Source organism: Panthera tigris, chromosome A2, assembly GCF_018350195.1.
Source record: "Panthera tigris isolate Pti1 chromosome A2, P.tigris_Pti1_mat1.1, whole genome shotgun sequence".
NCBI classification, from domain to species: Eukaryota; Metazoa; Chordata; class Mammalia; order Carnivora; family Felidae; genus Panthera; species Panthera tigris.
In genome coordinates this window covers 58796754-58819431 of record NC_056661.1, presented here as the reverse complement: position 1 = coordinate 58819431, position 22678 = coordinate 58796754, and the positions used below count along the sequence as shown (strand labels likewise).

The following is a 22678-nucleotide window of genomic DNA, read 5'->3' as shown; positions in this document are numbered from 1 at the left end:
TAGGAAAAAGGTCCTGACATAATCCCAGAAACCCAGGGAACTCTTTTCCTATAAAGACATTCCTCTGTCTGGCATATAGCCTTCTATATTCTTCCTCTCATGTGCCTGTCTTTCTATCTTAATTTCTCATTAACTTCAAATGTTTTGAACTAAGCGTTAAACCTGTAACTGTTCACACGGTTCCAAAACTCAAGTCAAAGTTCACCACTGCAGAAAATAAATGACCCGTTCCTACAAGGAATTACAAACGCTGATCAAATACTATCCTCTAAAACGTCTGCTTCTCATTGAAAACAACCATCTAAAATAACATTATAAAGTACATATGTAGTTTTAAGTAGTCTTCAATCCCAGTGCGGGGCCCAACATGGGGCCTGAACTCATGACCCTGAGATCAAGACTTGAGCTGAGTCAGACGCTTAACCGACTGAGCCACCCAGGGGCCCCAACATTATAAAGTTTTAATCATGTATACGAGAAATGTATATAAGGCCACTTAACTAGTGCTGTCACTTAAAGGAATTCCCAGTAACTGAGGTGCCTTCAAGGGAGAAGAACGATATTTCAATTCTCTTTTGCTGAAAACATCAAGTACTAATCATCTTCCTGCTCTTTTTACTCCTCCCTATCCCCCCTATGTTGGAAGGGTGTGCCGAAAAAAACCCATTCAACCTGTTCATCAAAATACAACGTAAGAAAATATTTACTCAGAAGCTTGTTATGATTGGATGGGGCAGGGGCGACAGGGAGGTGGAAATAAACGTGTATGGAGGACATCTTTTTGGGAATCTGACAGCCCACAGCCCACAACAGGCTGACAACCCTGGGAACTGTCCCACCTCCCACCCCCCAACTCCTCCCCCACCCCCCACCCACCGGAGGCCATAAACAATGCAGGTTTCCAGAGCCGTGTGGATGTGACACGAGCCTGGCTACCGCCATGTGGAATGGAAGTGGGTGCACGGTTGACCCAATTTGGACCCATCAGATGTCATCTCCCATAATTTGGAACTGAGACTGAGAAACAGTGAGTCAGTCGATTCCTCCTAAGACCAGCACTATGGGATAAACTCGTCTGTCGAAGAAAGGCCATGTTTTGGCTGCTATGTGCATACCAGGGGCAAATACAGTCCGTGTGCAAAAAGCAGAAGAATGAACCGCATGCACGTGAGTTGCAGTTCCTGGTTCTTAGCTCTTCCTGAGGCCTTGATCCCCTCCCGCATTCCTAAAAGTTTTATAGTAACTTGTGCTTCCTCGTATAAGCTTACTCCAATAGACGTTTGTCACTTGTGACCCTAGGTCCTAATGCATACGTTGTATGTCTCCCTTTCCCCAGCTGTATTATTATTAGCTAGACAAGGAGAGTTAAATTACTGAATTCCTAATTTTCCTAAAACAGGAATATGATTTCCTACAATACAACTGTTACGGTAATGTGCAAAACAAAAAGCGACAGCAAAGTCAGTTGACAGAAAGAGAACTTCTAAAAAAGTAAGCAGTAAATTAAAACACAATCTTACTTCGAGATTCTCTTTTTTATACACTTCAATAGCTTTCTCTTCAGATAATCCACAGCAGCCGTATTCCAAAGGAGTAAACACTGTAGTCGGAACATTAATGTACTCACACTGAAAGATAAACAAATTACATCTGCTTATTTTGGGACACTTTTCACAGCAAACATCTATATTACATACATCTACAGAAGGAGAAGAAGGAAGTCCGGTTCAATGTGACTCATTTTACCCTATCACTGCGTCGGCGCATTCGAAGTTACCCAAAAGGATGGGGCGAGCCCAACTCCAGGGCAGAGACCAGCTCTCCCAGAGCCCACACCCGACTTCCGTTTCTGAAACAGAGCAGTAGGGGTGGAGTGCCTCCAGAGACTCTCTAAAATGTCTTCTTTCCATCCCCGGGATTCCAGACCCCGCTCCCCCAGAATACCTTTACCAGGCAACCGAGAATCACACTATCTCGGTGGGAGCTGAGACCACCCTTGGCCGTTCACATAACTACAAAGAAGCAGTTCGACAGTGTTGGAGGGGGTGACTGCCCTGGACCCATCAAGGGGAGATGGTGTATGTACAGTGGGGGGGATAATGTGGGGACCGGGATCTCATAGGTCCTGTGGTTCTGGCAGAGCCCCCAGAGACCCCTTATGAGACTAAGGCAGGGTGTGAGTGGACATCACAGGGAGACTGCAGACCCTGAGCCCTACACGCATCTCCCAGCAGCTCTGTGCACCTGCCTGTGGGAAAGTGAGTGTGAGTGCAGGTGGCATCTCTGCCTGGAAGAGGGTGTCTTTGTGACAGCTGGAGGAGAACGGGAACACACTGGCGGAAGTGTCATAAAAACCTTGCATGGAGAGAAAGGGTGCAGCAGCACAGAAACAATAGAGGGTACAACCAGAGATAGAGGTCTCTAGGCCCGTCCATCCATAGCCCCTCAAGGGGCGACACTGCCCATAGCACTATGTGGCCCCCCAACCTTGCCAACAGGTTGTTGGTGATTAGGTCAAGGGTGACAAAGAAAGCCAAGGCATAAGCTGGCCAGAAACCTATGTAGAAAAAGATAAGCTACGTTAATCAAATTCTTTCTTTTGCAGGAAGTTGAGCTCGAAGCAAAGAAAGAATCCCCTGGTGGCCGTAGAGCCGTAGCCAAGTTAGGCTAATGGAAGAGCACCCTGTGAAGCAGAGCACCCCCAGAGCAGCCGTGACTCCAGACCCAGTTCTAGCTCCAAACACAGTGCGGCCTGGTCCCAGAATGCCGCTTATTCAGAGTCACTGCGCATTGCAACTTACTAATTTACAGTATCCTTGTAAGAAACCCCCTCAGTTTGCGTCACGTGAGTGAGTATTTCTCATTACCCAAGACAAAAACCAATCAACACGCCACCAGGTATCCCTCTATTGGTGAGGTGGACGGTATACGTGGGCCTAGAATCTTTGAGTTATGTGCTCTAATACCACTTCAGTTTTGCTAACCTACAAATCATGGGTAAGCCCAGGATTTTTCTTTTCTTCCACACGGCTAGAGAAAAATCACATAACCACAGGGACTGCCTTCGTCTTTCCGGACTTCTCTCAGGCCCTCAGATATTCATTGATTCATTTGCAGTTGCACCGTGAATAATGTGGAGGTTGGGGTGCTGAACCTCCATGCAGTCAAAAACCCATCTATGGCTTTTGATCCCACCCCGCCCCGAAAAAGTTAGCTACGAATAGCCTACTGTTGACTGGGAAGCCTTACCAATAACACAAACAGTCGACTAATACACGTTATTACGTTATACGTATCGGATATTGCATTCTCGCAATACGGTAAGCTAGAGAAAAGAAAATGTTATTGAGAAAATCATAAGGAAAAGAAAATACATCTATAGCACTGTCCTGTGTTTACTGAAAAGACTCCACTGTAAGTGGACCCACACAGTTCAAACCCTTGATGTTCAAGGGCCGGCTGTATTGACCAGCAACTGACCCCGTGTCCCACGGCTTACGGGGGAGGCTTATTCTCAATGGATGCTTTTTGTCTCTGGTGTCCTAACAATTAAGGATAATGAAGAAGAAATTCCTCAATGTTCCTTCCTTTCATCTGAAACACTTTTTCCACATCTTAGACCATCTCCTCCAACTGAATTGGACTTCGTCTTGTCTTGCCTGTAGCCTTCCTTTTGGTCCTGTACCTTAATGCTCACTTTTTCTTCATATCCTAACCACACTGCTCCTCAAAGCCACCTGGATTGACTTCTCGGAGCATTAGGCAACTACTCTGCCTCCATACACCCCGAAATGCTAACTGCATTGTGACAATGTATGTTCAGCATCCCAGGCCCCACCTGCAGACCCACATCCTAGCAATGCCTCCATGTATAGGTTCAAGGTCTTCATTCGTGACCTCACGAGGCATCTGGCGCGATAAAAAAGCAGAACACAGCATCCTTTACAAAGCATGTGTGCTCAGAACGCTTCACCTGAACTGAATCATGCAAAACCATCAGAGAAATTCAGGATAGAGACACTACAAGGAAAGCAGTCTGAATTCATCAAGAATCAAAGTCATGAAAAACAAAACAAGCAGACAATTAAAGGCAGGGGGACGACGCCAGTCTAAAAGAGCTTTAAGAGTCAGAAGAGTTGAGTGTGCCACGGTAAGCAAACACGTGCACATGCACACATGTGATGGACATCTGAGGAAATCTGAACAGTGTTTCATTTTTGTTGAATTTCTCAGATAGAATAAGAGAACTGTGGTTATGGAAGTAAATATCCTTGTTCTCAGAAGATGTGTGTTGAAGTATACAGGTACCAAAGGTCACTGATGCCTGCCACTTACCTCAAAAAGCTCTGGAAAAACAAAGTACACGCATGTACACATACATATTCAGAGAAGGAGAGAGAGCCAAGATGGCAAAATATTAATAATGGGGGGATCTGGAAGAAAGGGTAATATGGGTGATTGTTACTATTCTTCCTGTGGTTTAACATCTTTCTAAACAAAAAGATAGAGGGAATAAAGGTCTCAACAGTCCCCACCGCATAGAGAAGGCCTTTCCAATTCATTACTGTGGCACGAGATTTTTTTTTTTTATAAATTTTTTTAATGTTTATTTTTGAGAGAGAGCTAGAGGGTGAGTGGGGGAGGGGCAGAGAGAGACAAAGAATCTGAAGCAGCCTCCAGGCTCCAAGCTGTCAGCACAGAGCCTAATGCGGGACTCAAACTCACAGACCGAGAGATCATGACCTGAGCCGAAGTCAGATGCTTAACCGAGCCACCCAGGCACTCCTGGAATGCTGTAGGTATTGTGGAAGGGACAGTTCCTCGTGTGGAACAGAACATTTAGCATTCCTCACCCCCACCCATGCCCTTCCTCCGCCAACACTTGCACATGTCCAGAGTGCTCTCATGGAATGGGGCATGATGTGTCCAGTTGGGAACTCTAACAGACTGCTCAGTCCTGGAGCAAACCAAGCCCTGCTGAGCTCTGTGCTTGCCTCTGCATTATCTACTTACCAGAACAGTCCTGTGCTTCCTCAGTTTTTAATTACTCATCCTGCAAAGCCAGTACCACATCTTTGATCGAACGCAATGAAAGGTGCAGGACATGGTAGGAATCATCTCCGTCACACTTGGCAGAGGCGAAACTGAGGCACAGAGACTTGAAACAACCTGACCAGGTTCACACACCAGCAGGCACTGAAGTCAGGGCCAGCAGCCATCCACCTGAGACACCTTTATCAGTCCAATCAGTCACAACTAACTGCCCCTTGTCTTACCTTACTCATAATCCCCCACCCGCCTGGGAAGCCCTTTGGCACTGGATCCATGCCAATCCTTCGTATATCACCCAGCATCTTGCACATCTTGCCATCTTGCACACGGCAGGCACTCAAACAATATGTGTTGAAAATCATTAGTAAATACTAATTTATCTGTGAGGAACCCTTTGCTTGCAAAACAAGCACACAAGTGTTGATTCTTTTAATCGCAATTTTGATTTAGATATCATCTCAAAAAAGACAGCAGGAAACTCACCTTTTCCAAAGAGCCCCCAAAAAGTCTTCGAGCCAGCAGCTTGCCTGCCTGTATGGCAACGGGTGTGAGCTCAAGTTTACCCTCCAGAATATCCCCAACAGCATACACGTAGGGCACATTGGTCTGTTCCACATCGTTTACTGGTATTTTGCCAGTCCTTGCAGATTTTGGGAAGGAAACAAAATACATTATGGCTCACTCCGTACTGCTGCATAACTACCACTAACTCTTCCAAGAGAAAATGACTAAACACATAGTGTAAAGACCTGCCTCCAAGAAGTGATGCACCTCAGGCATCAATGTCTATAACACCAATGGCTAAAATCATAAGTTTCTGCAGCTCCAAAAAAGCCACCTTTTGGGTTGGTGAAACCACGCTCATTTTCTAGATGCCAAGGATATCTCCAGATTTCCCCCAAGTCCCACTTAGAGCTTTGAAGTTTTTCTCCTTGCTTGACCAACGACATAAAAATTCACTCTAAATCAAACAGTGGATGAATACATTTCCACAATTTATTTTTTAAGATCACTGTTTAATGTATCAGCTCTTTAAGACACACAATAAAGAATTACTGATTAATGAAAAAAACTGATACTAATAAAGAGCTGGACACTATCAACAATAGCCAAAATATGGAAAGAGCCCAAATGTCCATTGATGGATGAATGGATAAAGATGTGGTGTATATATATGCAATGGAGTATTACCCGGCAAACAAAAAGAATTAAATCTTGCCATTTGCAACTACGTGGATGGAACTAGAAGGTATTATGCTAAGTGAAATTAGTCAGAGAAAGACAAATATTATATGACTTCACTCAGATGAGGACTTTAAGATACAAAACAGATGAACATAAGGGAAGGGAAGCAAAAGTAATATAAAAACGGGGAGCAGGACAAAACATCAGAGACTCTTAAATATGGAGAACAAACAGGGTTACTGGAGGGGTTGTGGGAGGGGGGATGGGCTAAATGGGGAAGAGGCATTAAGGAATCTACTCCTGAAATCATTGTGGCACTAAATGCTAACTAACTTGGATGTAAATTAAAAAAAATAAATAAAATGGTAAACAAACAAACAAATACTTGCACAATACTTACTGTGAAATAAACTTAAAGCATTAACACTTTGCATCTTAATAACTAAATGGGAATTTCCAAGAGGTGGTCTGTAGAAACATTTTGCTTTGTGCAGCCACAGTGCAATGATCCCATGTGTACTCACTTCTTGTTGATTTTGACACCAATCTTATCCAAGCCCATTTTCCTCGTGCAAGAGTCACGACCAATTGCTAACAAAACCTATATTTAGAGCCAGATCAAAACCACAAATTGTCAATATCAGGAATGAGAGAGGTTTGGAACATCACTAGAGATCTTTCAGACATTAAAAGGATAGTAGAATGTTATGAACACGCTGTGCCAAAATCATTTCCTCAGTTTAGATGAAATAGATTCCTTGAAATACTGTTCAACCAACTCACACACATGCAAATCTAAGTAACTCTATGTCATGTGCTAACTTATGTCCCCGCCCCCGCCCCCCACAAATTCACGTGTTTTATCTTAACCTCCAGTGCCTCAGAATGTAATGTGTTTGAAGACAGGGCGATTAAAGAATTAAGGCAAAATGAGGCCGTTGGGGTGAGGGGCCCTAATCCAATATGACTGGTGTCCTTATAAAAACACAGGATTGGGAGACAGAAGACACAGACTATGGGGCAACCACCTGAGGACACAGGGAGAAGGTGCCATCTGCAGGCCACGGAGAGAGGCCTCAGAAGAAACCAAACCTGCTGACCCCTTGATCTGACTCACAGCCTCCAGAGATGTTAAGAAACTCAATTTCCCCTGCCATGTTATCTTACGGCAACCCTAGCAGATGAACAAAGCCTACACTCGTTAGAGAAACTGGATCCACCATTTGTAAACTTCCCATAAATTAACTCAAGACCCAAATGACTTCGCTGGTAACGTCTCTCAAAATTTCAGTAAAAAATAATACTAAATATACAAACTTTTCCCCAAAAAAAGAAGAGGGAACACTTCCTAACTCCTTTTTATGAGACCAGCATAAACGACTGATACAGAAATCAAACAAGGATATTAAAATAAAATTATAAGCTGATACTCACGAACATAGATGCAGAATCCTAAAAAAAAATGTCAGCAAATAAAATACAGCGATATAGAAAAAGGATAATTGATCATGACCAAGTGGAGTTTGTCTCCCAAAAGAAAATTTGGTTCAACATGCAAAAATCAATGTTATTAATCATATTAGCCAATTAATGGAGAAAATAATTTAATCATTAACCAATACATATGGGAAAGGAATTTGACAAAATTTAACGCCTTTTGAGGATTTTAATTTAATCCTCAGAAGATTAAAAATAAAAGAAAACTTCCCCGACCTGAAAGAAGGCATTGGTAAAAAAATAAAATAAAATCTACAGCTTACATCCTAGCAATGATGAAAGACTGAATGCTTCACCTTGTAGCAAGATAAAGATATTTACCCTCAGTTTCTATTCAATGTTGTCCTGCAGGACTTAGCAAGTGCAACAAGGCAAGAAAAAGAAAAAGCAAGTAGATTGAAAAGAAGAACAAAACTGGCTTTATATGTGGACATTAAGCCCAAGAATCTATAATAAGGCCAATGTGCAAAAATCACTCGCATTTGTATATGCTACCAACTAAATGCTATGAATTTAAAAATTTTAAATACCATTTTATAAAAGCTTAAAAACGTGAAATCTTTAGGGATAAATTTAGCAAACTACATGGAAGACCTCTAGAGCAAAATAATAAAATATTGCCAAGAGAAACTACAGAGTACATAAATAAATGGAAAGACCTATGAAGTTCACGCACTGGAAAACTCAATACTGTTAAGATGGTCAGTTATTCCAAACTGATCTATATAATCAATATAATCCCAATCAAAGTCCCAGCAGGATTTTTTTCTGGTAGAAATTGACAAGCTGTTTTTAAAAGTGATACAGAACTGTAAAGGACCTAAACAAAGCTGGAGGACTTACTCTACCTGTTCTAAAATTTGTTAAAAAGCTTCAATACTCAAAACAGTGTGGTGAAAGCAGACAAATGATCAATGGGATGAAGGGTGCAGAAACAGATCCACAGTTAAATGGTCAGATGATTTCAATAAAGGCACCAGAGCAACTCAGGGGAAAAAGGGAAGTCTCAACAAATGGTACTGGAAACCCATATGGAAGAAAAAGAACCCATATTCCCACTTCATACTATAAACAAAAATTCAAGGTGTATTACAGACTTGAACATAAAAGAGAAAACTACAAAGCTGCAAGAAGAAAATGTAGGAGAATCGTTTCATGACCTTTAGGGATTTCTGAGAGCACACGGAAGGCATTAACCATAAAGCAAAACACTGATGAACTGGACTCCATAAAAACTTTAAAACTACTGCTCATCAAAAGATACTGTAAAAAAATAAATAGGAAAGTCACAGATGGGAAGAAAATATTCATAATACATCTACCTGAAACCTGAGTGTATCCAAGATACATACAAAACTCCTTCAATTCAAGAATAAAAATTCAAGTAACAACAACAACAACAAAATGGACCAAAGACTTGGGGTGCCTGGGTGGTTCAGTCAGTTAGGCATTGACTTCAGCTCAGGTCATGATCTCACAGTTTGTGGGTTTGAGCCCCACGTCAGGCTCTGTGCCGACAGCTCAGAGCCTGGAGCCTGCTTCGGATTCTGTGTCTCCCTATCTCTCAAACATAAACATTAAAAATTTTTTTTAAAAAATGGACCAAAGACTCGAGCAGATACTTCATAACAGAAAAAATATAAATGGCCCGTGGGCATATGAAAAGTTGCTCAACATCATTAGTCACCAGGAAGACGCAAATTAGAACCATGAGAAGACACCACCACACACGCACCAGAATGGCTAAAATGAAAAAGCCGGATAAGCCCGAACGTTGAGGACATGAGACAACTGAGACTCACACACATAGCTGGTGGAGATATAAAGTGATTCATTCATTTAGAAGCTGTTTGGCAGTTTCTCAAAAAGTTAAACATAGAAACTATCCCATGGCCGATTAATTACACTTGTAGGTGTTTACCCGTGAGATATGACGATATACGTCCACAAGACCTTACACAAGAAATCTTCGCAGCAGTTTTACCCCAATACCCCAAACTGCAAGCAGCCTAAGTGTCCATCCACAGGAAAATGAACAAACTGGCACACCCGTAATTTTATATTCACATAATCATACAATGAGAAGAAACAACAACATGGATGAATACGAGGAGTACATACCATATAGTCCCATTTCTGTGACATCTAGGCTAGGCAAAACTAGTCTACGGTGACAGAATCAGAACAGGGTTGTTTGGGTCAAGGAGTGGGAAGGGACACTGGAGAGCTCTCTAAACTCACACAAATAGTCTGTGACCTTCAAATGAGTATGGATTAGATGAACATGTGCATTTGTCAAAATTGACTGAACTGTACATCTAAGATATGGGCACTTCACCACATGTAAATTACACCTTATTACAAAGTAAACAATTTACAAATTTAGATACTGTGAATAACTTTATACCAATATATTCGATAACTCAGAGGAAATGAACTAATTCCTAGAAAAACAGAACCAATCTAAAGTAACTCAAGAAAAAAATATGGCACAAGAACAGATGCTCAGATCAATGGAACAGAATAGAGAACCCAGAAATGGACCCACAAACATATGGCCAACTAATCTTTGACAAAGCAGGAAAGAATATCCAATGGAATAAAGACAGTCTCTTTAACAAGCAGTGCTGGGAAAACTGGACAGCGACATGCAGAAAAATGAACCTGGACCACTTTCTTACACCAGACACAAAACTAAACTCAAAATGGATGAAAGACCTAAACATAAGATAGGAAGCCATCAAAATCCTAGAGAAACAAGCAGGCAAAAATCTCTTCGATCTTGGCCACAGTAACTTCTTACTCAACAAGTGTCAGAAGGCAAGGGAAACAAAAGTAAAAATGAACCACTGGGACCTCATCAAAATCAAAAGCTTCTGCACAGCGAAGGAAACAATCAGCAAAACGAGAAGGCCACCGACAGAATGGGAGAACATATTTGCAAATGACATATCAGATAAAGGGTCAGTATCCAAAATCTACAAAGAACTTATCCAACTCAACACCCAAAAAACAAGTAGTCCAGTAAAGAAATGAGCAAAAGACATGAATAGACACTTCTCCAAAGAAGACATCCAGATGGCCAACACATGAAAAAATGCTCAACTTCACTCATCATCAGGGAAATACAAATCAAAACCACAATGAGATACCACCTCACAGCTGTCAGAATAGCTAACATTAACAACTCAGGCAACAACAGATGTTGGCGAGATGTGGAGAAAGAGAATCTCTTTTGCATTGTTGGCGGGAATGCAAGCTGGTGCAGCCCCTCTGGAAAACAGTATGGAGGTTCCTCAAAAAACTAAAAATAGAACTACTCTACGACCCAGCAATGGCACTACTAGGTATTTATCCAAGGGATACAGGTGTGCTGTTTCGAAGGGACACATGCACCCCCATGTTTAGAGCAGCACTATCAACAATAGCCAAAGTATGGAAAGAGCCCAAATGTCCATCGATGGATGAATGGATAAAGAAGATGTGGTATATACATACAATGAAGCATTACTCAGCAATCAAAAAGAATGAAATTTTGCCACTTGCAACTACATGGACGCAACTGGAGGGTATTATGCTAAGTGAAATTAGTCAGTCAGAGAAAGACAAATATCATATGACTTCACTCAGATGAGGACTTTAAGAGACAAAACAGATGAACATAAGGGAAGGGAAACAAAAATAATATAAAACAGGGAGGAGTACAAAACATAAGAGACTCATAAATATGGAGAATAAACAGAGGGTTACAGGAGGGGGTGTCAGAGGGCGGATGGGCTAAATTGGTAAGGAGCACAAAGGAATCTACTCCTGAAATCATTGTTGCACTATATGCTAACTAATTTGGATGTAAATTTTAAAAATAAATAAATCAATAAAATTTAAAAGTTTTTTTAAAAATAGAAGGCCGTAAAAGCTGTACGACTGTTAAAGAAATGGAATCACTGGTCAAATATATATATATGTATAGAAAATTCTAGGCCTTAGGGGTACCTAGGTGGCTCAGTTGGTTAAGCGCCCAACTTCGGCTCAGGTCATGATCTCACAGTTCATGAGTTCGAGCACCATATCGGACTCTGTGCTGACAGCTCAGAGCCTGGAGCCTGCTTCGGATTCTGTGTCTCCCTCTCTCTGCCTTTCCCCAATTCACGCTCTGTCTCTTTCTCAAAAATAAATAAACATTAAAAAAAATTTTTACAGAAAATTCTAGGCCCAGATGGTTGCATCAGTGAATTCTATCAGACGAAGAACCAATTCTAATATTATAAACATGCTTCCAGAGAATAGAGAAAGAGGTAATACACTCCAAACTGTTTTCATGAGCCAGAACAACCTTGCTACCCGAATCTGAAAAGCTCAACATATGAAAGGAAAAGTATAAGCCAATATGATTCATGAATATAAATGTAAAAATTCTAAATAACCAAATCTAACAATATACAAAAAGAACCATTACCAAGCTGGGTTTATACCAGGAATACAGACTTGACTGAATGTTAGAAAACTGATGTAATTCAACACATAAACAGATTAAAGAAAAAAAGTTTTGATCCATAGCTACAAAAGAAAGTGGTACAATCAAACATCCACTCATGATTTTTAAAAAACAAAAAAGAAATAACCAAACAACCCTTGGCAAACAAGAAAAAGAAGTTCTTTCACTTAATTAATAATATCTAACAAAATCCTGCAGAAAACATTAGTCTTTAATGATGAAACACTGAAAACTTTCAATACTGAGAACAAGACAAGAATGCCACTTGGCATTTCTTGGAGGTCCTTGCTAGGGCACTTATGCAAAAAAAGAAATAAAAAGGCAAAGAGCAGATTTAGGGGCGTCTAGGTGGCTCAGTTGGTTAAACGTCCGACTTTGGCTCAGGTCATGATTTCACGGTTCCTGAGTTAGAGGCTCGTGTCGGGCTCTGTGCTGACAGCTAGGAGTCTGGAGCCCGCTTCAGATTCTGTGTCTCCCTCTATCTCGGCCCCTCCCCTGCTTTTGCTCGCTTTCTCTCTCTCTGTCTCTCTCAAAAATAAACATTAAAAGTGTTTTTTAATTTAAAAAAAAGCAGATATATTCATGGATCAGAGGACTGAATATTGCAAAAAAATTAGATTGATTTATATATCTAATGCAACTCTAACAGAAATCTTAACTGGGGTTGATTTGTTTATTTTCTTATTTATTTTTTGACTTTGTTGATTCTCCCCATATTGTTTACATTTTTAGCTCAAAATAATCATGACTATATGAGTATATAAAACATAAACGTATCATTTAGGTTAAAACTCTAAACTATAGTATGTAAAAGAAATGTTGACATCCAAATATCATCAGTTTAAATTAGAACTGTTGCCACCCAATATAGTCCATGGACTATTCACACTGTTTGCAGATTTTATATTGTTTTTCAAAACAACAAGATCTTTATTGCTGTTTCTGATTGTAAGATATATTCAATTTTTACACTTGACCTTAGCCAAAAGGCCGAGAAGTGATGAGATATATATTGAATTTTTATTGAAACTATTCAAATGCCCAAATGTAGAAGATATCTAATGCCCCAGAAGTAAGTCAGGTATACCTGCTTCCAGATTTTGTTCTATGCATAATTACACCTACTTATATGTTTTCTTAGGGTATTTTTCATGTACAGTGAAAACTACCAAATGTCAACAGCTCAACTACCTGCTGTACTTATTATAGTCTGAGAGAGAACCAAAAGAAAAAAAAGTTAAACTGGTAGAATTTTCCCATACACTTCACCTGTGCTAATTTATGAGCGTGTTTACCCACTTAATGCTTATAAAATAAAAACTTACTGTATTATATACTCCTTCAATAGTTTCTGGCCCTTTGGTGGATTTAGCCACAACTTTCAGCTTTCCAGGTGACCCTTTCTCCAACTGTTGAACCTGGTAAGGATAAAACACGTAATGACTCCGTGTAAACGTGACAGAAAATAAATGGGTCATAGGGTGCACACACGTGTATGTGTGTGTGCGTTTAGGTTTTTGGACCAGGTAAAGACAGAGAAAGAAAGGACTGTCACAAAATACAGTTTGGAGGTAAGACTACATTAATGGACTAGTTGGTGGTAACATAAAAGGAGTGAGGGATGCTTTGTAGGTGTTGGCTTAATAAATCGCATAGACTATAGCACCACTTACTGACTACTGAGATAGGCCCGAAAGATGAGCTGGGGAATACATTTAGGAAGAAAATCAAGAATTTCATTTTTGTCTTAATAAATTTGAAATGCTTATGAGGAATTCAAGCGGAGATATCCCACAGCCAAATGGACAAATGGGTGTGGAGTTCAGGAGAGAGGCCTGAGCAGGATATATAAATCTGAGAGCCATTATACCATCGAGACAATAAAGTACGGACCTAACGAGGACTGCCCAGGTAAAATGAGCAGAGAAGAGAAGAGGGAGCAGGTGCTCTGACATTTACAGGTCAAGGAGATGCGGAACCCCAGGTTGTGGGACCAGGAAGGTCAAGAAAGGAGAATGTTTTGGGGGCCTGGGTGGCCCAGTCGGTTAAGCATCTGACTTTGGCTCAGGTCATGATCTCGCGGTTCGTGGGTTCGAGCCCCGTGTCAGGCTCTGTGCTGACAGCTCAGAGCCTGGAGCCTGCTTCAGATGCTGTGTCTCCCCTTCTCTCTGCTCCTCCCCAACTCATGCTTTCTCTGTCTCTCAAAAATGAATAAACATTAAAAAAGATTTAAAAAGAAAAAGGACAATATTTCAAACAGAAGGCATGTCAATTTCACAAATGCTACCCAGAAGCCTATCACATAAGGACAGAGATGTGACCATTGGCTTTGACGGCATGGAGTGTGCCACAGACCCCAACACGCAATTTCTTTTTTTTTTTTAATGTTTATTTATTTTTGAGACAGAGACAGAGCATGAACGGGGGAGGGGCAGAGAGAGAGGGAGGCACAGAATCGGAAGCAGGCTCCAGGCTCTGAGCCATCAGCCCAGAGCCCGATGCGGGGCTCGAACTCGCGGACCGCGAGATCGTGACCTGAGCTGAAGTCGGACGCTTAACCGACTGAGCTACCCAGGCGCCCCCCCAACACGCAATTTCAAAGCAGTTAACAAGGATAGAAGCAGCTGAGAGTTGGCTGAACTGGAAAATGGAGGCAAGAAACCAGAAGTCTCCTTATAAACAGGAAAAGAAACATGGGGACCCAGCCAGAAGGGCAGAGAGGAGCAGGGAAGGCTCATTTGTTTAAAGAGCAGAGACACAGGTGGGAAACGCAGGGGGTGGGGGGGGGACAGCTAACTGAAGATGGGGCATCCCTGGGAAAGTGAGAGACAGTGAGAAAATACACAAGGGCCTGAGAGGAACAAGGACACCTTCCTGTATGGGGGCAAGGATGGGGGGAGGACGGTGGGACACGTGGAGGTCAGTTCTGTAGACCAGGAGGTGGGTACACTAACTTTAAGGTGTCTTATGAGTACAGACTAATTTATTTCATGAAATGAATTAAGGACCAGTAGAATAAAATAACTAAAGAGAGAGTAAAAAACTAAAAATAAAAGGAATTTCCGAATGCCTTTCAGACTTACCATCACAGGTATGAATTTTCTTAAGAACTTAACACCATGTTGTTCCATGTAGGAGCCCACTCTCTCTGCCATTTCTTGATCAAAGCCCCGAAGAAGGACTGAGCGCACCATAACCGTGACATCTAAGCCAAGGCCATTAAGAACTCCTGCACATTCCAGAGCAACATAAGACGCACCCACTACTAATGTTTTGCCAGGGCAATAAGGTAGAGAAAAAAGGTCGTCACTGAAAAATAAAAACAAGAGGAACGCCCAGGCAATAAAAATGAAACGAGTTATAGGGGCACCTGGGTGGCTCAGTCGGTTGGGCGTCCGACTACAGCTCAGGTCGTGATCTCATGGTTCGTGGGTTCGAGCCTCGCATCAGGCTCTGTGCTGACAGCTCGGAGCCTGGAGCCTGCTTCGGATTCTGTGTCTCCATCTCTCTCTGCCCCTCCCCCACTTGCGCTCTGTCTCTCAAAAATAAATAAATCTAAAAAAACCATTTTTTTAAATGAAACGAATTATTTAGGTTTCAATGTGTAGAGGTCTGGCTGCATTGCAGCGTGGTGTTTGAAGGAAGAAACACGGACAGAATCAGCCTTTTGGAGTTTATAATAGTGTCCACAGTAGTTCTTTCAAAATCAAATTAGTGGATCACAAGTGAAGGTATTTTAAAAATGAAACAGAATAGAAAACATTAGACAACATTATACCTGATAAGAAACATGGTTTGAGTGTGTGTGTGTGTAAATCTGAAGAGTACAACGAAAAATGCATTTCTTAATGTGCATCTGCTCAAAAAAGTTTGAAAGTCATTGTACCATAATGTGTTATACAATGTCCTCTTTATGACCATCCAGGGATAGTTACTGTGAAATCTCAGTATTAAGAACAGCCACGCTTCTCCTGATCCACTGGTTCATTATCATATAGACACTAAACACTAAAGCTATTTGCATTCCCTTCCTTGCTTTGGCCTCCACGAAATTCCCAGACCTCGATGAGCAATCACCTAGAATCATACAGCCTGTATTTGTCCCACAGTTTGGACTTCACCTAGCATTATTTTCCCTTGGCTTCGTGATGTTAACCACTTAGCTTCTTGTGTTATACTTTTTATGTGTCATCAATTCAAATCTTCTGTGAAACAATATCAGAGACTAAACAAATTGGAAACATAAACGTAACGCAACTTCCAGTTACAACTGCCTATCTAATCTTACCTAGTAATGCAGTACTCTTTATCTCCTTGGATTCCTAAATACCGTGGCCTTTTGCCTGTTGCTATGACAAATTTTGCAGCCGTGTAGGAAGTTTCCTGTCCTTTTCTATTGGTTGCCTGGAAGAGAGGAAAGTAAATATCACCTTTTCCACACACACTGTAGAGTATGAGACACTCTGGACAACCAGTTACGACCCTTACAGACCTTCCCATCCAACAGGAGCGGACGTGTAAAACTAATAACGCAGGGCGATGAACACCAACATAGAAAAGAGAAGTCTTTACAAAACATCAACCAGAAGAGCCCAGTGGAAGTAGGCTGCAAAGCTAGCCAAGGACGCTTCAAAAGTGGTGATATTTCAAGTGGAGACAAGAAAGTGAAATGATCTGGGAAGAATGGAAATCCACAGAGAGAACAGGGCATATAAAAAGCCCACAGGCCTGAAAGCGGCTGGTGTCTGGGAAACAGCAAGTGGCCAGAAAGTGGCAGGAAAGGCGGGTTTGTGTCACGGCGAAGGGAAATAGATTAGTGCCAAATGTGAACACATTTATATGCCATTCTAAAGATTTTGGCTATGGGGGTGCCTGGGTGGCTCACTTGGTTGAGTGTCAGACTTCATCTCAGGTCATGATCTCACGGTTCGTGGGTTCCAGCCCTGCGTCGGGCTCTGTGCTAACAACTCAAAGCCTGGAGCCTGCTTCGGATTCCGTGTCTCCCCCTCTCTCCGCCCCTCCCCTGTTCGTGCCCTATCTCTCAAAAATGAATAGACATTAAAAATATATATATTTAAAGATTTCGGCTTTGGGGAACCAGCAAAGGTTATTTATTGTTGGCATATTTTCAATTACATAATTCATAAATACATTTTCATCAAAAAAATTCAAAAACCGATGAAGGTGTTTAAACAAGAAGGTGGTTTATTTTTTTTTAATTTTTTTTAACGTTTATTTTATTTTTGAGACAGAGAGAGACAGAGCATGAACGGGGGAGGGTCAGAGAGAGAGGGAGACACAGAATCTGAAACAGGTTCCAGGCTCTGAGCAGTCAGCACAGAGCAGTCAGCACAGAGCCCGACGCGGGGCTCGAACTCACAGACCACAAGATCATGACCTGAGCCGAAGTCAGACGCTTAACCGACTGAGCCACCCAGGCGCCCCAAGAAGGTGGTTTAAATAGTGGGATGGAGGCCGGGCCCCCTGGAGACAGCCACCTGCTCAGGTGGGTCCGAAAAGAGACAGACAAGCGCAGGCTGTGGGGGTGGAGGGACAGAAACCTGAAATTAACTGAGCAGACACTGATTATCAGTAAATGAGGAAGCATGCAAGAGGCAGCTACGGTTGTGAACGACAGGCTTCTATTCAACCAAATGTGCTAGGCATGTCACAATCTGAGAAATGAAACTACCCGACCCATATTTCTGTTATGTTTCATGTGACTGATGGAATTCAAATTGGACTGCGTGTGGGTTCAAAAGGGGCGGCTTTGAGTGGACCACCTCATACCTTTCCAGAGATAACGAAGGACTACAAAATAACCTCAGATCCCACCAAGAACACTGCACACTGGGCTATGAAAGCAGAGTTCAAAAGAAAACTAGGTGTTGAGGGTTATATGGTCTTTTATAACTCCAATTTAAAATTTTTGTGTTCATCAAAATGATCTCATTTTCCTTACGTGACGATCTTACGAAACGTAAACATTACAAAATTATAAAATATGCTCCTTTTCGTGCTACTTTTATTAATGCTTTTATGAATAATATATTGGAGTCCTGGTTAAGGTTTCATTTTATTCTTACTTTTTAATCATTATATTTTTACTGAAGTACCACTGACACACAATGTCACATTAGTTTCAGGTGTACAACACAGCAATTCCACAAGTCCATGGGTTACACTGTGCTCACCACCAGTGTCGCTGCCATCGATCCCCATACAACACCATGCTATTCTATTCTATTCTCCAGGCTGTACCTTTTATCCCTGTGACTTACTTATTCAATTTTTCCCATCCCCCCCCCCACCCAAGGTTTCATTGTAAAAAAGAATTATGTTGCTAAAATTTTTAGTTTTAGTCTTTTAAACTTTGAACTACCTAGTCTAAACGTTTTCTTTTAAGATAGTAATAAAATCAAAAGGCAAATAATAACCTCAAATTAAGGGCTCTCTCGAAAGGCAATTCCTTCAATTCGGCAGGGCGTGTGGAATCAACAACACTGGGGAAGAAGCGAGTGCACTCGAGGCCGTGTGTGTGCATACATCAGCGACAGCCCTTAACATGCAATGTGGAGTTTTTAGATCAAGGCAAGTTCCAGCAACAGTAAAGAAAAGCAATGAACAAACAGTACCTTTATTCTATGATGTTCAACAAATTCTCCATAGGAATTGACATAGTCCACAGACTTTTCCCTCAAGGACAACCTATGGCCCCAGTTTAGAGAGCTGATGTGGTTCTGAATTGCTTCTGTCATGGTCTCCCAGTTGTGTTTCACTGAAAATAAATAATCAGAGTGAAGGCATAAAATGGATTCTATTTTTATTTTTATTTATTTTTTCAATTTACATCCAAGTTAGTTAGCATATAGTGCACCAATGATTTCAGGAGTAGATTCCTTAATGCCCCTTCCCCATTTAGCCCATCCCCCCTCCCACAACCCCTCTAGCAACCCTCTGTCTGTTCTCCAGATTTAAGAATCTCTTATGTTTTGTCCCCCTCCCTCCTGTTTTTATATTATTTTTGCTTCCCATCCCTTGTGCTCATCTGTTCTGTGTCTAAAAGCCCTCCTATGAGTGAACTCATATGATATTTGTCTTTCTCTGACTAATTTCACTTAGCATAATACCCTCCAGTTCCATCCACGTAGTCGCAAATGGCAAGATTTCATTCTTTTTGATTGCCGAATAATACTCCATTGTATATATATAAAGTGGATTTTATTTTATTTTATTTTTATTTATTTATTTATTTGTTTTGGATTTTATTTTTAATGCTCAATCATATACAACCACATGGAAGCCATACTGTGTACTGCTTTACGAATCAAGAAGTATGAGAATGCAAACTGGTGCGGTCACTCTGGAAAACAGTATGGAGGTTCCTCAAAAAACGAAAAATAGAACTACCCCACGACCCAGCAATTGCACTACTAGGTATTTATCCACAGGATACAGGTGTGCTGTTTCGAAGGGACACATGCAGCCCAGTGTTTATAGAAGCACTGTCAACAATGGCCAGAGTATGGAAAGAGCCCAAGTGTCCATCAACGGATGAATGGATAAAGAAGACGTGGTGTATATACATACAAAACAGATGAACATAAGGGAAGGGAAGCAAAAATAATATAAAAACAGGGAGGGGGACAAAACATAAGAGACTCTTAAATATGGAGAACAAACAGGGTTACTGGAGGGGGGATGGGCTAAATGGGTCAGAGGCATTAAGGAATCTACTCCTGAAATCATTGTTGCACTAGATGCTAACTTGGATGTAAATTAAAAACTAAATAAATTATTAAAAAAAAAAACAATCAAGAAGTAAACGCAAGGGATGCCTAGGTGGCTCAGTTGGTTAAGTGTCCGACTTCGGCTCAGGTCATGATCTCGCGGTTCGTGAGTTCGAGCCCCGCATCAGGCTCTGTGCTGACAGCTCAGAGCCTGGAGCCTGTTTCGGATTCTGTGTCTCCCCCTCTCTCTGCCCCCTCCCCTGCTCACACTCTCTCTGTCTGTCTCTCAATAATAAGTAAACATTAAAAAAAAATTATTAAAAAAAAAGAAAAGAAGGGAACGCAAGACTTCAATCTTTTTCAGGCCAGTTACGGTTTATACTTCTTTCTCTTTAATATTACAAAACATAAGCAAAACGTCTGAAAAGAAGAAAAACATCCATGGAGAGGAGAATGGGGAAACCAGTCCAAAACATCACAAGGCAGGAAGATTATCATTCAGGAGCACCCCACGGCCACTCTTGCACTCCAGGAGGCCTGGTGCACACGGCACCCCGGATGTGAAGAGAAGCGGGTCTCAGGTCAGCGAGCACCACACATCCTCCTGACCAGCCCTGCCTGGGCCCCTCCCTGTCAGTTCACCTGGAGGTGGTTTTATGAGAGCCAAGACCCTACGCTGCTTTATAATCGGTGTGGTTAGTGCTCACCGCTGCCCACCATGTGTATCACAACGTTTGCTCATTTCCTATTGGACATGGAGCAGGAGCTGTTGGAATCGGAATTTCTTGTCATCCTGGATCTTCTAGATGGGATTTATTTCCTGGTGTTCATCCACCTTGTCTGCTGATGCTAGTTCCCAAAGGAGAAACCGGTCTCCGTGCAGCACCATGCTTATAATACACAGAGGCCAGCCCGGGGCTCCCATCAAACTGGAAGAGATTCCCGAAGGCAAACCCAGTCTGCTGGGTTCATCCTCAGGTCCCGTCTGGTGACTCACCCTAGCCAACACTCTCAAGAAAGCCCTCAGTACTCATCAGGAATGTATCCAGCGAGTTCATGGCCTGGATATCATATCTTTCCCTCTAGGATGTCAATATGCAGCAAAGTCTCCTAAGATCTTGCAATCCAGAGGGTCACTGTGGTCGCTAAGTTACCCGACCCTCACACCCTGAGCCCAGAAGGTAATGACCCAGCAGTGATGAGCCTCTCCACAGTGGCACATGTCCTCATATCCTAAGATCCCTCCTCCCCTCTAAGCTGGAAAAGTTATGCTTGTAACCCTTCAGAACCCCTTATCCCAAGGACCTTCTCAGTCCAGGATCCCCTGGGAAATCAGGCTGAGACATAAAAATTCTTGGACCTGCCACAAACCTATGGAGCCAAGACAAGCTCCCCCAGGAGATTCTGATGTGGCAAATCCAGGGACTGGCACTTTGGAACCACCTGCTCTACAGTTTCATCCACCTGTTTAGCTTTGTAATAGTATCACCATTTTAACTATTGATGGGAAAAATTACTCTCCACGCTTTTCAAAGGCTGCGCAGCTATCCTCACACATTCACTTTCAATACAAACTTTAGAATAATCTGTCAAGTTCCAAAAAAAAAAAAAAATTTGTTGAGACATTTATAATTTTGAGATAATGGCTTTACCATATTGAGACATCCCATCTAAAATTCTCAGTATATTTTTTGTTATGCTTTTATACTTTCCTTATCTATTTTGTCCATTCCTAGTAAATTTATCCCAACTTATTCTATCATCTTGTTGCAATTTTCATTAAATATTTAATTTCTTATTGTTGATGTGATGAATCTATTGATTTTTGCACATATACCTTATAAGCCAGAGTGAACTCTTCTTTTTCACATGTGGTAGATTTTTGTTTAAAAGGAAATACGATTACAAAATATTATGAACTCAAAGTCCTCTAAGATTACACTTGTAGCTCCTACCAGTCCCACGTTTCAAGTCTGAGAAATTCTGATATGGTATTCCGTTTTTTTTTAAGTTTAATTTAAATTCTAGTTAGTTAACCTACAGTGTAATATTAGTTTCATGTGTACAATTTAGTGATTCAACAGTTCCATACAACTCTTATTAGTTCTAACATTCTTTAGTTCGATCTCTCACATATTCTAGGTATCTCATATACGATCGTGTATATAACTGCGGATATACATACATGACAGGTTTACACTCTCTTTTTCTTCCTCTTTCTCAAGTATGTACTTTTTCTTTCCTGTTCTTCCTTTTTGTGCACTGGCCAGAAGCCCCAGAACAATGCAGATATCAGTAGTGGAAGTGGGCTGCCCTAATTATTGACTTTAATGTAAATGCCTCAAGCTCTTCTCCACCAAATATTTATTTTAATTTTTTAATTTATTTGAGACAGAGAGAGAGAAACCCAAGCAGGCTCCGTGCTGCACTGTCAGTGCAGAGACTGAAGTGAGGCTCGATCCCATGAACTTTGAGATCATGACCTGAGCCAAAATCAAGAGTCGGATGCTTAACCAACTTAGCTACCCAGGTGCCCCTCCATCAAATATTTACATCTGACTTTTCTTCATCATGTAAAGCAAGTGTCCATTTCTTTGCTTAGTTTAATGACAGGCATTTATTTATTTATTTATTTATTTAGGGCCATAACAGAGCTGGAATCCAGGTCATCATGTGGGTTTTAGCATCCCTACTATGGTTTCCTAATGACTCACTCTTG

At 41.4% G+C, this 22678-nt stretch overlaps 1 protein-coding gene across 1 annotated transcript in view; it reads right to left on the bottom strand.

The window, feature by feature from the left end:
- The window catches only part of TXNRD3 (thioredoxin reductase 3), a 79357-nt gene that overhangs the window by 19896 nt on the left and 36783 nt on the right, over positions 1-22678 (bottom strand). The window contains exons 8-14 of the mRNA XM_007097388.3: positions 18865-19007; positions 16518-16633; positions 15313-15538; positions 13555-13647; positions 6762-6838; positions 5536-5692; positions 1521-1628 (exon numbers count right to left, since the gene is read on the bottom strand). Coding sequence (XP_007097450.2) covers positions 1521-1628; positions 5536-5692; positions 6762-6838; positions 13555-13647; positions 15313-15538; positions 16518-16633; positions 18865-19007 — 920 coding nt within the window. The remainder of the gene's footprint in view (positions 1-1520; positions 1629-5535; positions 5693-6761; positions 6839-13554; positions 13648-15312; positions 15539-16517; positions 16634-18864; positions 19008-22678) is intronic.